The sequence below is a fragment of the Corvus cornix genome, chromosome 3, assembly GCF_000738735.6.
Source record: "Corvus cornix cornix isolate S_Up_H32 chromosome 3, ASM73873v5, whole genome shotgun sequence".
NCBI classification, from domain to species: Eukaryota; Metazoa; Chordata; class Aves; order Passeriformes; family Corvidae; genus Corvus; species Corvus cornix.
This window is the reverse complement of record NC_047056.1, coordinates 13,443,107-13,460,087: the sequence shown is the minus strand read 5'-3', so window position 1 is coordinate 13,460,087 and position 16,981 is coordinate 13,443,107. Positions and strand designations below refer to the sequence as shown.

Genomic DNA, 16,981 nt, shown 5'->3' with positions numbered 1-16,981 from the left:
CTGACCCGCGGCTCTGCCGGGCCCCGCATCGCACGCCGCGGCCGCGGGTGGAAAATGCCTCGTGTATCTTGAACCCACAGCCCAGCCGCCACAGCACGGCGGCGGTGGATTTTTTTTTTCTTAGTTAACAATGGAAACTTTTTTTTTTTCAGTATTTCCCTCCAGCCTGAGCCGAGCGAGAAGAGAAAAAAAAAAAAAAAACTTGTTCCGCTGAGTTCAACCCCAGACAGGCTCACAACTTCCTTCCTGCTCTCCTACCCCCTCCCTCCGCTCTCCTCCTCCTCCTCGCCGCTCCTCTCCCTCGCCTCCTCCTCCTGCTCTCTCCGCCTTTCCAGCCACACCGGGAGCGGGCGCCGGGGCCGCGGCGCGGAGCTGCCCGGAGCGCGGAGCTGCCCGGAGCGCGGAGCCGCCCGCGGAGCCTTGGCCGCCGAGGCGCGGAGGGGCAGAGCCCGGCGTGGCCGCCCCCCCGCGGGGCGAGGAGAGGCGCTCGGAGCCGCGGAGGGAGCGGGACTCCCGGCGAGCCCCGGGCGATGGTTTCGGCAGCGCCCCGCGGCCGCCGGCGGGCGCTGCCGGGCGGCGCGCACTGAGCGCGGGCGCGGATCCCGACCCCAGGTAAGCGGCGGTGCGGGGGGGTCGCGGCCGCCCCTCTGCCGGGGGATCCCCGGCAGCCGTGCCGGGGGCGGTGCGGGGGCCAGCCGGGCCCCGCGGCGAGGAAGGGGCGAGTTGGGGGCAGGCAGAGGGGCAGGGTGCTGCCCCGGGGCCGAGCGGGCTGTCCTGTGCCCAAAGTCTGGCCGAGCAGCTTGTGCCGGTGCTCGCTTTCATACCCGAGCGTGAGTGCTGGGAGCGTTGCTGTGCCGGGGATCCCTGCAAAGAGTGGCTGCCCGCGCTGCCTGGGCTCTGCTGAGCCTCGCACTGCCTCCAAGCAGTGCCTGAAGGGATGGGAAGCCCTTTGGTCATACCATCAGCTGGGACTGCGCTTAGACCTGGGGGCATTTACCTGCCGGGAGCCTCACAGGAGGACGAACAGCTACCACTGATAGCATCACACACAAGTGCTTCCAGAGGCATGTACACCCACAGCCAGAGTTAGCGCACTGTGTGTAAACAAGTCTGTACTCCCATGTGGGCAGTGTGTTTGTGCAGATCTCAGGGGTTCCCATGCCCCAGCACGGGATGGGGAGTGCAACTCCAGTGGCACACAGCGCAAACAGACATGACGGAAGGCACACTGAAGTGCACAGGGTCACAGAGAGCCACCTGTGAAAGCAGCGTCTCTCTCACGCGCGTACACAGCCACACACTGGCCAGAACAAACAGCACTGCACACCTCTGCACTGCACACCTCTGCATGTGGGGTCCGGGCTGTGACTTGGGGGGGTAGTTGCAGCGTTCAATGTCCCAGACGACAGATGTGCACAGGGGATACACATTTAGCCAAGGCGTTCATGAAGATGTGCAAAGCCGTGTTGTTGCACATGGTAAGCTAGGGGACTAACTTAAGACGTGGCCCTATACCGTACAAAACTGTGCAAGCAGGGAGTCTTCCTGTGTATCATACAACAGAAATCCATTCCTGAGACTTGGTCTTGCTATAGGTGACAGACTTGAAGGTGACAAATTTGAGTTGTTTGGAGTTTTTATCTTCCTTTAGAAAATGTCAGGGTTTGGGGCGAACACTTGAAAGCTGCCAACTTTCAGTTCACACCAGCTATTCAGTTGCGGGAATGGCTGCTGGCTGTGTGTCCTCTCGGACAGTGCTGCTGCAGCTGTTTCGATAGGCAACCTGGAGAGGGGGCAGGGAAGGCAGGGAAGAGGGGAAACAGCCCCAAACCTGGCTTCCCCTTCGCTCAGGTCGTTCTGATGACCAGGGTGGCCCGTGTCCCCACGGGTGGCACACTGGGGATGCACGCAGGTGGGAGGGGCATACGGGAAGGGAAGAGTCTGGCACGCTGTGTGCCCAGCTGGATGGTGAGCTAAGGGAGGGCACAGAGCTACTCTCACTGCTTCTCTCTCCTCAGCTGTCCCATTTTATGGAGCTGCGGGCCAGGGCCAGCCCAGCTCCCCTTTCTCCTGCTGGCGATGCTGCTGGTCCCGTCGTGGAGAGACCCTGGGCAGCCCCCCAGAGCCTGAGTGCCGAGGCGGCAGTGGTGACGGCCCCCCTGTGCTCCCCGGCTGACTACTATGGCTGTGTACTGCTATGCGCTCAATAGCTTGGTGATGATGAATAGCAACAGCGAGGTGACAAGCGGCAGGAGCAAGACGCCGCCTCCTCCCGGACAAGTGCTGCCCAGGGGTCCGGAGACACCCGGCAGCTGCCGCTCGCTCCCTGTCTTCAGCCCGGCCCCGGTGCCGCCAGGCTCCCCGCGCTGTGGCCCCACTTTCCTCTTCCCACCACTTGAGGAGCCCCTGCGGCAGCCGGGTAGTCCCGGGGGCGGCGGGGCAGCCGAGGCGAAGAGGGACAGCCAGGACCCCCCATGGCACGTCCGCTTCAACGGGAGCTGCACAATGTGCAGGTGAACCAGAAAGTGGGGCTCTTCGAGGCACACATCCAGGCACACAGCTCTGCTCTCCAGCCACCCCGGAGCCCCCAGCTAGCCCGGCCCCGTCCAGCCAGCCCCACGGCGCCAGTGGTGGCACTTGGAACTGGACCCCGGCTGCGAGCCCACGGGGAGAGCAAGGCCCCTGATGCTGGTGGGGTGCAAGTTTGTCTGAGCACTGCAGAGCCCTCCAGGAGCCCACTCACTCCGGCAGTGATGGTGGTCCCAGCTGCAGGGCAGGCAGAGAGCAGCAGCCCCCTGGAGCAGTCAGGGCCTGCACCACGGCAAGAGGAGGTGGTGGTGGCCCCCACAGGACTTAAGGGCCAGCACCCAGCCATTGGCGGAAGCATCCCTGCCGTCATCGTCACGGACCTGGGGGGCCCGGAGGAGGAGGCGGGCGCCGTGCCCCCTGGCAGCCTGCCCGTCCGGAAGCTCTCATCATCCTCAGCATCTTCCACTGGCTTCTCCTCGTCCTGGGAGGAGTCCGAGGAGGACATCTCCAGTGACCCCGAGCGCACCCTGGACCAGACCCCGGCCTTCCTGCAGACCCTGGACCAGCAGAAGCCCCGAGTGGTGAGTCTTGCACCAGCCCTGGTGAGGTGGGGTGAGGGGTGGGGGCATCCCCGCTCCAAGGCACAGCTGCAGCAGGAGGGCAGAGGTCTGATGCAGCAGAGTTCTGCAGAGAAACTTTACATGTGCTCAGTGGTGCTTGCTGTCCCTCACATGAAAAGCTTTCAGACTTGGGAGAGGGGTTCCTAGTCGGAAAATCCTCACACAAGAGAGTAGTGGTACCTGTTTCATTGTGCACAGTCCTTGCAGAGCTTCCCTGGTGCTGCAAAGCTGCCTGCCAGCATGCTTAAAATACATCCATGGAGTGCAGCCTTCTGCTGACATGTGGTTATGAGCTTCAGTTTTATCTCAGCACAGCTTCCCTGGGTGCTGGAGGTTTCCCATGGTTTACATGAGCCTGAGGGAGAATTTATTTCCTCCCTGCAGTTGAAACTGTGTGGGCCAACTGTCTGTTCAGGTTTACACCAATGCCCATCACCGCAGCGTCTCTGTGTCTCTCACACAGAATCAAAATTCTCTAGAATTTCTGGTAATTCCCCTTTTGAATAAAACTTCTTGCTTGTGGGGTGTCTTATATTTTAGGTAAGTGTATTTTTATGGGGTATTTATATTAAGTTCATTTATTTCAGGATCTTTGTTGTGGAGCTGGTTGTGAGGCTTCAGGCGAGAGAAAGCATCAGTGTTGTGTTACCCTTAGACAAGAAAGGTCTCATAGAGGAGAGCTCTGAGGCGTTCTCCAAAGGCATGGGATAGTCATGGGATTTGTTGTGTCACTAGAGGAGTTCATTCCATGTCTGAGTGCATCCCACAGAGCGTGCTTTGCTCTGAGCTGTCACACCAGTTATCCAGAGGGCTTGGAACCACTTTAATCCAGTGCAGGGCACCCATCACAAGGTTCTCCAAACCAACACATGGTCTCTCCTATCATCCAGCTCTGAGACATTACATTGATTTGAGCCTAGCACTGGAGCCTCCCACTGACAAACCCTGAAACATGCAGGACAACCCAGTGGCTCCTTAGTTTAAATAAAGGCCCATCAACTTTAAGTGATGTGTTTCACTGTGTTTAACTTCCTGTAGACACATGGTAGTGAAACTCTTGCTGAACTCAATGACACGAGGAAAACTAGTTCAGAGAAACATCTAAGTGCAGGCATCAAATTTGGAAGAACTGAGACTGTGGTTTGTAAAACACTCAGCAGGCTGAAATAAGTATCTTTTCTTTTGTACTGCTTTTGTCCTATTCCAAGAATCCAGGCTCAGTTCTGCTCAGGATGGAGCAGCAGCTGAGTAAAAGCAGTTAATGAAGTTACTAGTCTGTAGTTCATCGTGTTTGCAGACAGTTTTGTGTTTTGGGGCTCTCAACTGATGAATCAGCTTGTTCCCTTTGGGAGCTGCTACAATCCCTCTGCTGATTAAATTCTGCTGATTTTATGTGCATGAGCTGTAGTAATCTCTGCTCCATTCTCTGCGTTAATGACTGTTCCTAGTGCCAGATCCCACTGATTTGCTGCTGAAAACAGTTCATTGATGGGCAGAAGCATGCCTGATGCTCCTGTGGAAAGCTTCCTGGAGCCTCAAGCTGAGTCTGCACAACCTCCCGTGGCCTCCAGTGAGCTCAGCCAGGCTGGTGGCTCGGCAGTGAACAGGCAAGGCTCCTTTGTAGTGCTAAAAGGTCTGGATGAGAGTGAGCTCAGATCAGGTCTAAGATCAGAGCAGCTGCTGGGCTCCATGGGACTACTCAGGCTAAAGGAGAGGAAGATCTGGTCCAAAATACGTCAGGCAGCCTGTGGAGGTGCACTCGATTTTGTGTTTCAGTGCTGGGGTCTCAGCAGGAACAGCGAGGCTAATTTGCAATGATACTTTCCACTGGGCTCCACAGGTCCCATGCAGGGCTGATCACTGACTTTGGCAGGTTGTAGTCAACTTCTCAGCAGGACCATGTGCAAATGCCCAGTAATTCAAAACTGATTCATATAAATAACACCCAACTTTGTGTACTAGCTGGCAATATCTTGTAAATCCTTAACAACAGCAGAAGGCAGCTACTGAAGGAGTGTCAGGTTGCACACTCATTTGTTTTCATGAACTCAGTATTTCCTTTTAACAATGCACACGGTCTGGAAATGAGTTGTGTAATGAGGGAGAATGTGTGAGAAGCTCTCTCCACAACTCGTGCTTTTAGTCAAATCTTGGGAGACCTCAGCCGAGGGAAACCAACAAGGTGCCTCTGGGTTGAGTAGATCAACCCTGGGCTGGCAGAGAGCCCTGCCCGTCTGCGCTGGGTGCTGCTGGCGCAGGGGAGGTGCTTGTACCTGGAGCAGAGGTAATGACGAGCGGCAGGGAAGCAGCTCTTGCTGCAGATACAGCCTGTGCAGCACATCCCACATAGCATGTTTACAGATTTGATAAACAGCAGGCCTGCTCCTGCCCTTCCTTTCTGGAGGCCGTCTGGCTTAGCAGATCTGTTAGGGATGTCCGGCTGTCTATTGTAGTTCCTCCTGACATACTGGGGAAACAGGCAGATCCCTCCAGCTGGCATGGACTCGTCCTCCATTTGTACTGCAGGTAGGAAACTTTGTTTGTGTTCAGGCCTGAAAATTGGCCAGTAAGAAAAGGATGTTGCCAAGTGAAAGGGAGGGAGGTATTGTGGCTGCATTTTTGGACACCGTGACCTGGAGCAGCTCTGTGACTGAAACGGGCTCTGCCTCTGTTTGACACAGTTTGCTCAGTGCTTTCCCTGTCCCTGGAGTGCTCTGGTGATCACTGGGCTGCACAGCACTGGGGAACAGTGACACTGCCATGGTGGCAGATTTGTGAAGTGCAGTGACAGTAAGAGCAACGTGACATTTTGCTGTTGTCTCATTGCAAATCCACTTAAGGCCTGAGTAAACTTCCACGTAAGGGCTTTTGCAGCTGTGGCTTTCCCCGGGCTGTGGGCTGCTGCCAGAGAAACCCCACGCTTGTTTATTGATGCTTGCAAGGTCTCAGAGACACTCGAGCGATTACACTTCTTGGGCTGTGTGGGAGGGTCGGGCTGTCCAGGCAGCGTGTTGGGATGGGGACACTGTGGTTTGGAAATGCCACAGGGGAGTACTCTCTGCACACCCCCTGTGACCAACACGGGCAGTTTGGGGAAGGAACTGATGCCTCTGCTCACCAACCACCTGAGGCAGGAGGATGCAGCAACTGTTGGAAGGCACCTGCCTCCATCACTGTCTCTCATGCTGAGGGGGAGAATTTCTCCCTTCCTGGCTGATCACACAGGTTGGGTGTGTAGGGGAGTGGGAAGGTGCTCCTTTGTTCCAGGTTCTGAGGGGCACAGGTAGCCTGAAATGGCAGCCCAGCCTCCTGAGGAGATTTCACACCTAAAATAAGATACATTCTAGCTGGGACTCCTGCTGACTTCTTGACTGGAAAAACAGCAGTGTGAGTTTTGATGTTTTGATGAGAGACTCTGTTGACTCTTCTCAAGGGAGAGCTGATAACCAGGGTGTACTCTGCAGCAGGAGGCTTGTCCCGCTCTTGGAAGCTGGCTGTGCCCCTTAAGCAAAAGATACTCCAAAGCTGGTCATTAGTGAGTCCTTGTCAGTGACCTAAATTCCCCAGTTTGTCAACTCCTCGGCAACTAGAGACAAAGCAACAGACAAGTGGGGGGAAAGGCAGAAATTGTGCAAGCAAGCATGTACTATAGAAAAATGACATGTCAGGGGGGAAAAGAACTCCTTCCTGGAAAAACAATGCAAGACACTGCAGTGTTCCTCTCCCTGGCTTTCCCACAGCCGCTGTGGAAACACGAGGATGTACAGCAGAATAGTAATCAAGGGACTTGGTACACTGTGAAACTTCTGCTCCTTTCAGCAGGCCGGGTAGATTTCTCAGAATTAAGAGACTTCCATTAACCTGTGCGAAATGGCAAGAACTTTTGGACAAAGCCAATGGCAGTGGTGATGACAGGCATTCTTTTAATTGATTTATTTGTTTGACTCACAAAGGGCTGTTAGTGCAGTCCTGAAAGGAGCCAAGTTTAGATAGGGTTAGTGTCAGCCAAGGGCCTCTGGGACCTTTGCTTGTTTCTGTTTGAGATGTTCCAAGGCATAAGCTGACAACAGGAGTCCTGATTTGTTCCTATAAAACTCAATCAAATTAAATATGCTTTCATTCCCTTTCCAAGCTGTTGCTGTGATCAGGAAGTCTCCTTGTAACAAAAACCACGACCACATGGCTATGGTGATACATGCAATATATCTGTGAATATATATCTTTATGCCAACTGTGTTTATGTGTTTTACTGCTTACTCCCACTGTGTTTGTCTTAAAAGCTCCTAAGCTTGTGAGCTTGTGAGTGGTATCTCTGATTTAGTATCAATATAATGTCTGGTGTATTAGGGCCCCGCTGGCTTACTCAGAAGAGCGACTGTTCTTTTAGTAATGCACATCATTGACCAGGGAAGGTGCTTAGCACATATGGTAAGCTGCCAAAGGATGGAGTCCCCCTGCTGTGGGAGGACTAGGGGGGAGAGGGGAATGAGGTGGACACCTCTGTGTTTCCCCTTTTCAGAACACCACGCTCAGCAGACCTGACAGCACAGCATGTTCTACCTGCTGGGATGAGATGAGGACACGCCGGTGCTCGGCGGACTGGGCAGAGCTTCAGGCTCTTTGGGGATGGAGGCTGTGCACTCCAGGGGCTTCACAAAGCATCACTTCCTATTCCGTAGCTTATCCTCTACCTACTCACGTGACCTTTTCAGGGAATAAGCAGCTTTTTATGGGCTCCCACCCACGGAGGCTAAGTGAAGATGCTGCCATAATCGAATGAGAGACACATGGTGCTACTTCAAGTCTGTCTTCATCAGCACTTTTAAGCTCATTGGGAAGGGTTTCTTCTCTGTGCACATTCTCCATGATTGATGGGGCAGGAATTACATGGCACATAGCAGATCCTTTTCACAGAGGGCCTTACTTGCTAGTACAGCTGCTGTCTCTTGCATATTTTGTATCTCAAAAAAATTTCACACTGAAAGCATCCATAAAAGTGGAAAAATAAAACCACCATATTTCTGAGGTGCAGGAAGAACAAACATTAGGCCTATCATCTTTACGGTCCCCAGCTCTGGAAAGAGACAGATTTCCACCTCTTCTGGTGGGAATTGCAGGATGTCGGGAGCTTGCCTGTTTGGATCCTTCGGGTGGAAAGCTGAATGTCCGCAAAGTGAATTTCACGGATCAGTGGAAACTTCTGAGTTTCGTCTTCACCTTTTTAGAGGCTTGCAATGACAAAACCCAAACTGTAGTCAGCACATGTCTCATGTTTTCCATGTTATTTCTATAATGTGTTAGGACAGATTTGCATGTGAAGAAAATACTAGTGCAGCACTGAGCTCTCACGTGCCATGCGATGGCTAAAAGCCACTGCTGAGCTAATGTTTTCTTTACATGTAATTCTGTTCTAGCTCACTACAGAAATAATGGCATCTATGTATGACATTAAATGTCGCTTCAGCTAAGATTAGTCTTCTGTAATGGTTAGAAGATTATAATGTTTATACTGGTAGGTAAATTTGTGCAGTAAATTTGACCTGCTTTCTTCCAATGAAGCCCAGCCAAGCTTTCTAAGATATGTTAATATTTAACAGACAGTCAAAACTAAATGTTAACATTTTCAAATCACTGAGTAACTTTGCAGCCTAATCCCTGTTCTTAAATGTGACTTTTTGGGGAATGCGGGCTTCCAGACTTGATGGGTCACTTGAAATGGCCCTTTTATGGCATTCATCTTGCTTAGCCTTGCTGGGTGTCTCCTCAGGCATCCCAGGGTTCTCCTAAGGTATCTCTCTTCTCTGTAACTCTAATGGAATCTTGACAACTAGTTCAAGAGTGTGCTTTAAGACAGAGGAATCTATTTCTAAAGTACTCATGAATGTCTTCTATAAAATTTATTGGAATTTCATTCTTACTCCTACACATAAAAACCCAGGTCATGCATAGCCTGCACAAAGGCTTCAAGTAGTTCGGGAAGCTGATCCAGTCTGAGGTCCAAAAGCAAGTGCCTGTGATCTGGAGTTTTAATCTGTGTTTAGGCAGCAAAATTTGGCATGCTTTGTAACAGGATGATCATGCAGCAGTGCCTTTCAGCGTGGGTATATTCGGGGTCTCCAGCTGCAAGTTGCAGTCCAGTGTGCACACTGTGAATGTGCTCGGAATTGGTGGAAGCCTTTGGAAAATGTAGACTGCAACTCCTTCTTTCCCAGGCACGGTGGGAGTTCGCCCCAAAGCTGCTGTCACGGCTGTGTGCCTGTGGAGATCCTCACTGCCTCAGTCAGCCATGCGTTGTGTTTACAGAGTGGTTTCTGACCTTAATTTCTTAGAGATGGGCAATGTTGGAGTCAGGAGCTGCTGCAGGCTGCTAAGACCTATGTTAGACTTCTCCCTCTCTCAGTATTTATTTCAGTCTTTTCATACATTTCAGCCATGAAAAGAAAGAAGTGATTTTTTTTTTATAGTAAAGAAAGGTCTTTTCATTAATGACATGGGAAAAGGGACAGCCAGTAGAAGGAATTCAATTCTTCTTTCAGATACAAGATTTGTTTCTGGGCAAAACACAAGGATTGCTTTTGGAAGGAGAACTAGGGGGTAAAACAACAAGTGCTTAGCACTTACAACTACTTGTAAGCAGTACAGTGTATTATCTGATCAGTGCTACACAACAGGAACTTCATTAGCATTCTGCACTGTTGTGGTTTTAAGTAATAGTAAGGCATCCCTCGTCTCTGTGAAAGACATAGATGTGCTCTGAAGGGACATGCCAACAGACATTTTAATGAGTCTGATTCAAAGGACAGAATCAGGTTGTCTCTTCACATTTGCTTCACACACTTGATTTGCAGAGAGGTTGGCACCTGGGGTTGCTGTGGCGTGGACCTCGCTGAATTGATGTGAATTTTGCGCAGGGTTTCATCCTTGATTTTAAGTCTTGCACTTGGGATCTTGGACAATAGCGTTCCTGTACTATGCAAAGCAGAGGGAGGTCTCATGGGGCCTGCAGTCTTCACTGTCACAGAACTCCCTTCAGCCGGAATGAGGACCAATATATCAACACCAAGAGTAACCAGCACAACATTTTGGTCGAATGGCTATGGCAAGGAGGTGGCACAACTCTTTCCTCCCACCCCATCAGCGTTTGCAGAAGGGGCTGTTTAGCAAGGGCTGAGCAATGGCAGCACCTACCTTCAGCATCAGCTCCTTCTCCTCCCCCTTCGCTTCCTGTCCCTTTGCCCTTGCTTGGGCAATTCATCTGCAGCAAGATAGAATCAAAGAACCCTCTTCCTTTGCTAAACAATTGGCTCCTTTTGTTAGGGTCAGATAAAACGCTGATAAAAGCTGTTGTAGCTCCGCTGAAGCCAGCAGGAGCATGCTGCAGGTTTGGTCCTTGATCGTTTTTCGCCTTGCTCGCTCCTGCATGTATCCAGTTACATCTTGTGGCAAATCCAACCTTAAGCTGAATAAATGAACCAGAGATGCAGTCCCTGGGGGGGGTTTGCCCGTTCATAGGTACGGTGCCTCAGAGCCTTTGGGGACAGGAGGTTTGTAAATGGAAAGATCTGCGGGGAGGCTTTTTGGAAACTGTGTTTTAGGGTTGGGTGTTTTTCTCTCGTTTCTTGCTAAACAATCTCTGATCCCTGCCACTCGGGAGAAGGGTAGGAGCCAAGGCTGGCCTTCAGCTCACCACTGAGCCTTGTTGGTTGCAGACCTGCGTTTTGGGAAGGCGTAGGAATAGCTTTTATTCCATTGAGCGAAACGCGTTCAAAACAGTTTGATTAAATGGGTACTTAAGTACCCCTCAAAAGAGAGGGGACCAGGGCTCCAAGAAGGGGTGGGAGTGAGGGGGAGGTGAGTAGGCTCCTTCTCACCATGTGGACCATAGGAATTGCTCTGCTGGCAGCTGCAAGCTCCATGAGTTATCCAGGGGTATCCTCCCACTGCAGGCAAGGTACAGAGCAGCCAGTTGGAGAATTAGCACCGTGTCCAAATGTAATATGGTTGCTATTATGGGTAATATATATTTAACACTCTGCAGGGACCATTTAAACCTACATCTGCAGGAAGGGGAAAAAAGTCAGGTTTGCTTTCTTGGCAGACTGCAGATGAGAGAGTCCAATCTGTAATCTCTCTTGGTATGTTTTATGTGGGTGGGTTTTGTTAAATTACAGGCAAAGTTATTGCACCCCTAGGCTACTCACATTAAATGTTTCTCCAATTTTAGCAACATTCTTTCCAGACTCAGCTACATTTGTTTTTGTCTTCTCTATGGCAATTGATGAGCTCAGTCTGAAATGTATAACTCCACGGGATCTCCTGTTATATATTTCTTCCACAGCTGTAGCTGAATCGGGGCAGTGTAATCCAATGACTTGTTGTAATGCCTAATGCTTTCTTTAATACATTCCAGATTAAAGGAGTCAGCAAAGTTTACATATCCAAAGTAATAAATTTAAACAATAATAATGGCAAATCCCAAACCATGATTATATCTTGAAAATGTTGGGCTTTTTTTCCCTCCTATCTTCTCTCGTGTGGCTAAAGTCTGTTCTTAGGAAACTGAACAGGACAGATAAAAGATGATGAGACAAACAACTTAATCCCTTAATAATGTCAAGTGGAAAATCCAACAACAGATTGGCAAGAAACTGTAATAACAACTGCGAAGTGACCCTTACTGAGGACTAAAGAACTGGTTTTAAAAGCTGAACTTGGGATATAATTAGAGATGAGCCTGAATTAGTGCCCATAGGCTCAAGTATTTCTTTGAACTCTGAAATGGAGCCAAATTCCTTTTTTTTAATCCATGCCTGTACAGCATCAGTTTAACTCCACTGAGGCCAGTTCAGCATCACCCCGTACGTACCTGGTTCTGCCCTGAGTACCCACACAAAGTGACCACGAAAGGCCCCAGGGTGGCATTCCCACCTCTGGGTGCTTTTGCAGATGAAGTGTGGGATAACAGCAAGCGTGCACAGCCCGGGTAGGTGCTTGTCATGGCAGCAGGAGAAGGGACGGGCAGTGCCTCCCAAGTGGGAGGAGAAGAGATGGGCGTTGCCACACTGGCCTTTGAGTCCCAGCATCTCATCGTGCTCTTGCCAGGGACTGGCACACAGCTGCACCTCTGGGCAGCAACTCTAAGTAGTCTTGGGCTGCCATTAATAGATACACCCTGGAAGCAAGGCATGTGGTCACAGGAGTAGGAGGCACTTGGAATTGTAATTGCCAAGCCGCTTCAGAAAGAGGGTATTAATTATTATCTCTCTCCTTGGAGCCATATTTACTTAGAGCTGACAGCCCTCCACCCTGGGGTTCGTGGGAGGAATGTCTTGCTGGGGTGGAGACCAGGGCTGCCAGAAAGGAAACAAAGGAAAGAGATTTTAGAACGGTGGCTTATCTCTATCCACCTGAATTACTGTTGTATTTTAAAAGAATACGTGAAAAAGGATTGTTTGAAAAAACCTTGACAAGTGTACTCTCCCAGCTCCATTGTTTTAACCTTCTCCTAGGAATTTGTGTATAAAATGTTCTCAATTCAGTTTATCTCTGCTTGACAAGTCCTGTGTTTCCCTTCCGTGCTTTTAGTGGAGTGGGAACTAACCTTGATCTTTTTGCAAAGCGAACAGAGTCGCCGTGCTGGATGTCACATTCCCACCTTCACACGCAAACAGTGCGTGTCACAGCTTTTGAGCAAGATGTACCATCGCTGACAAAAAAATTGTGTAAAGTTCAGACATTCGAGATGAGCTTTTAGAAAAGCAGCTCCAAACTGAACGAGACTCTCTCAGAGGAGGGATGTTGTCTGGCTCTCATGGAAGCCACCTTGCACAGCAGGTTGAAACAAATGGTCTGAAGCCAGGACTGTAGCTCAGCTCCTCCATTAGCAGCCCCTCATCTATGTCTCACCTCGAGAACGGACTTGGCCTCTCTCCTCAGGTCTCTGTTTTCTCATGTTACCCTGTGTTGCTGGAATGGCTTTTCTGAGCCAAGAAAAGCAGCAGAGGAGTCCAGGTGGTCACAAGTGACCAAAACATTGACCAGATGCTGGGCTGGTAATGAGAGGGAAATGCAGAGGTAGCATGATGCCACCTAGTCTGTTACTGTCTTCCCTGTATCGTACATCCCAACCAGCTCTCTCATATTTGGTTTTTGAGCATTTGGGTGGCTCAGGAGGCAGTTCCAGATTCCAGGTTTGTTCTGGTGGATGGGAACCCTTCCCAGAAGGGAGAAAGCTCAGAGGAGCCTGTTTAATATAGGCTGATCTCATGCTTGAGCATACGCAGGAGTTGACCTTTCAGCGCTGAAATAAGAAGTGATGGGAATAGAACAAATCACAGTCTTGAAAGAAAAGCCAAGGAGCTTAGACATGCACCTCAGGAGAAGGAATCAAGGTAGGGAGGCTGAGGGCCACAGAGGGGCCAAATGATAGATTCAAAAAGCGTTCTTTCAGCAGTGATTTCGATGGATCTTTGCAGAGCCAAGGCTGTTGAGATGTGAAGTTGGGGTATGATGTGATGAGCCCAGAAGGTGAATTTTAGTTGGGTGGGTAGGCTGGAAAGACTCTGTTAGGGATGCTATCCTGAAAAAATCTGCAAGACCTACAGATAGCTTGAATGTGAGGCCTGAAAGAGATCCAAGTTTTCCACTTGGTAAAAGTTTCAGGGTAGGAGCAAAACACTCATAAATGGGAGCGGTAACATTTACACTTGCACTGCAAAGGCATAAATGGTTCTAGGAATCACCAAGGCTGCAAAGAATCAAACCTCTACATTGCATTGCAAGCCTCAGAGCTGTCGTGTCTTGACTGAATCCAAAGCTAAAATTTCTGTCACCTTGATAAGAGACAGCTCCAAGTCCCCATGGTACACCCGCTTAACCTTCAGGGACCTGGCTTTGAATGTTCCAAGAGAACCAAAACTCTAAGCACTCCCCTCATATCTGGAAGCCACAGCTTGATGAGGAACTCCCTCTGCCTGGTGGCCTCTGTTGGAGCCCGACTCCTGGTTCAATCTCAAGAGAGGGGGACTCAGAGCTTTTTCAGAGCCCATCACTGCCTGGACAGAGGCTGAGGTTTGCCCTCCTGGCCCACTCTTCCTTTGGACCATCCATGCTGTGTCCCCTGGGCAGTCAGACCTCAGACCGATCCAGACAAACCCTGGCAGGACAGGAGATTGTAGGAGCTGGCTGGATCTGGAAGAACAGTTTTTTGGCAGAGAATAGATTTTCCAGCAAATGTCAGGGGAGAGGGGGAGTCAAAATGATTCACAAATTCAAACACATTTTCTGAATAGTTCTGGCCTAGAAAAAAATACAGAGGTGGGGGAAGAAGGAGGGATGTTAAAAATAGCAGTGCGTGTCATTCTGACACTTTCAGAATGAACTGTTTCATTTTGGGAATGGTTTGTTTATGTTTTGCACGCATTAGAAATGTAGATTGATTCAAAATGGCATTTTTCACTTAAAAGTTGACCTCACCACTAAAACACATTGAGAGAAGAGAAGAGAAAAGGTTTTTTAGGACTTACATAACCTGAAATGAAACACCTCCTTTTGCTTGGGCTCCAGACGAGACATTTTGGAGTTTTCCTTTCAAGCCCCATGATTTTAGCTGTGTCCAGCCCAACCTGAACATCTCCTCTCCGCTAGTTTTTTGATTGAGCTCTGCATCCAGCTTCCATGCTGGCCAACCCTTAAGTCTAATGCCTTGGAGCAAGAGCTTTAGTTTAATCTGAGGTCAACCACACATTGCTGTGATTCAGACTGAAACCTGTGGTATCAAATTAATAAGAGCTGTAGGTTTTGTAGATAACTGGCATCTTCCCCGAAAGATGCAGTGTCGAACCTCATTTAGAAAAATAACCCAAACTCCTGAGGCCCTGAAATCTGATCTAGAAATCTTCAGGGAAGTCGGGGTTTGCAGACAGCTGAATGACAGACTTTCACTCCCCCGACACTCACACTGGTCTCATTCAACTGATTCATTAAAGGAAAATGAGCAAATAGCTGGTAATGACTTTGCTGTAGCCAAAACGTGCCGCAGAGTTTCCTCGGGCAGAAGGGAAGGAGCACACGTGTTTGCTGTACGATGAGCCACAGTCGAGTTTACTGTTCCCTGTTGTGTTTTCTGTCTGGCTGAGGCACATTGTGCCATTTCCTCATCCCTTGGTGACTGAGTGGAGCCTCCTTTGCTGAGATTTACTTTCACTGTCTCCTGTGCCCCTCTCCACCGTGCCTTGGGAGGGTTTGGGCACAAAAGAGGGAGAGAATAGATGCTGCAGTGTGGGATGGCAAACTTCTTAACATAAGCCCCTTTAGGGCAGGGGCCATAGGAAAGACCTTTTCCATTTGTGGGACAATCCTGGGTTTTACCTGAAATAGGCAGATTTGTAAGCATTTTTCTGGCCCGCTGTAATTTTAGTGTTGCTGAAAGATGGATCTCATAGTGTGGACAGGATACGAAGGTTTTTATGATAGAGGAGAGGGGCTGGCAGTGGCCAAGCATGAGAGCAGGCTGTACTTCCTGCTGGGATGGCTCTGATACTTTCTGTGGTGGCTCAGGGTCCCCCAGCAGTGGAGAGGGGAGGGATTCATGCCCGTAGTGGGGTGAGGAATGAAGGCCAATGAGTGCATTGGTGATGCAGTTCCCTTGACTGTGCAGTTACTGTTCAAACACTGACAACTCAAGCTCTCCCAGAAAACAATGAGGATTGCCTTAAAAACCACCAAATGTTTCAGGTTTTTTGGAAGTGCTGGGCTTGTTCGATTGTTTTCCTGGCTTCCATGCCTATAAGTCACACTTGGGACAATTTTTCAATCTGTTCTCTGCAAAGCAGAAGCCTAGAAATGTACTTTCTTTTTAAAAATGAAAACTTGGAGTCTCAGCTACGTGATGACTGCAAGAGCTGGGGGCTGTGAGAACAAGGCAGAGCTCACGTTCAAACTGCAGGAGTGGGCAAAGGGGCTGTTGAAAGAGCTGCTTCTCTGGGTCGAGAATGGGGCTGAATGGAAAGAAAGGCCAGGAGGGCAGAGCCGTAAGCCGATTCAGCTTTCCTGGAACAATCGGAGAACGCCAGCGCTCCCTCCCCGCCCCAGCTGAGACAAAAAGCCCATACACAACTACAGCAAAATCTGCCTTCCTGTTTGCATGCGTGTTGTGAGGCCTGGGAGGGCAGGTGGTGTTCGACTCTTGCATCCCCACCAAAACTCAAAGTCCTCTCCCAGCTGAATCCAGAGGTAGGGGTGCAGGAAGAGATACAGGTGGTCACTGAAGAGCAAGGACCATACAAACTGCACAAGAGGGCCCACACTCCTTCCCTGTCGATGGTTTATATAAAACACAATTTGAAAACTAATCACTTTTTCTACAGGTAGAAGTGATTCATAGATCTGTGACACAAGCAGCTGCCAGGAGATGGGAGTACAGCTTTGATTATGTTAAAGTGAGGAGGCAGGAACTTTCCAACTGAGCAACTGTATTTCGACAATTTGTGGAAGGTTGTATACATTTTTCAGCAAGGAATCTTAGTATGTGATAGGTCCCAGAAAATACCAGGCAGGGTTGTTGAACCATCCCAAACCACATTGTCATTGGATGATGCAGAGGTGCTGTGTGAAGTGATGCCAAGCGTTCTCTAGCAGCTCTAATGGTATTTGGATTTCAATTTACTCTCATCAGATACGCTGACGTGTTCCCCAGTTTGCCTCTTGAATTAAGATGCTGCAGTGTTCATTTTTCCCCTTTCTAGCTGATAGGTACGTGTCTTTGCTCCCCCATGGGGAAGAAGGCAAGTATATTCTTCTTTTTAGCATGCTCTTAGAGCTATTACGTGTTT

General features: G+C 49.9%; 1 protein-coding gene across 1 annotated transcript in view; it reads left to right on the top strand.

Annotated features, from left to right (window-relative positions):
• Positions 1-14: 14 nt before the first annotated feature.
• ITPKB (inositol-trisphosphate 3-kinase B) overlaps positions 15-16,981 on the top strand; it is a 67,774-nt gene continuing 50,807 nt past the window's right edge. The window contains 3 exon segments of the mRNA XM_039570119.1: positions 15-612; positions 2,019-2,431; positions 2,434-3,110. Coding sequence (XP_039426053.1) covers positions 2,182-2,431; positions 2,434-3,110 — 927 coding nt within the window. The 5' untranslated portion in view covers positions 15-612; positions 2,019-2,181.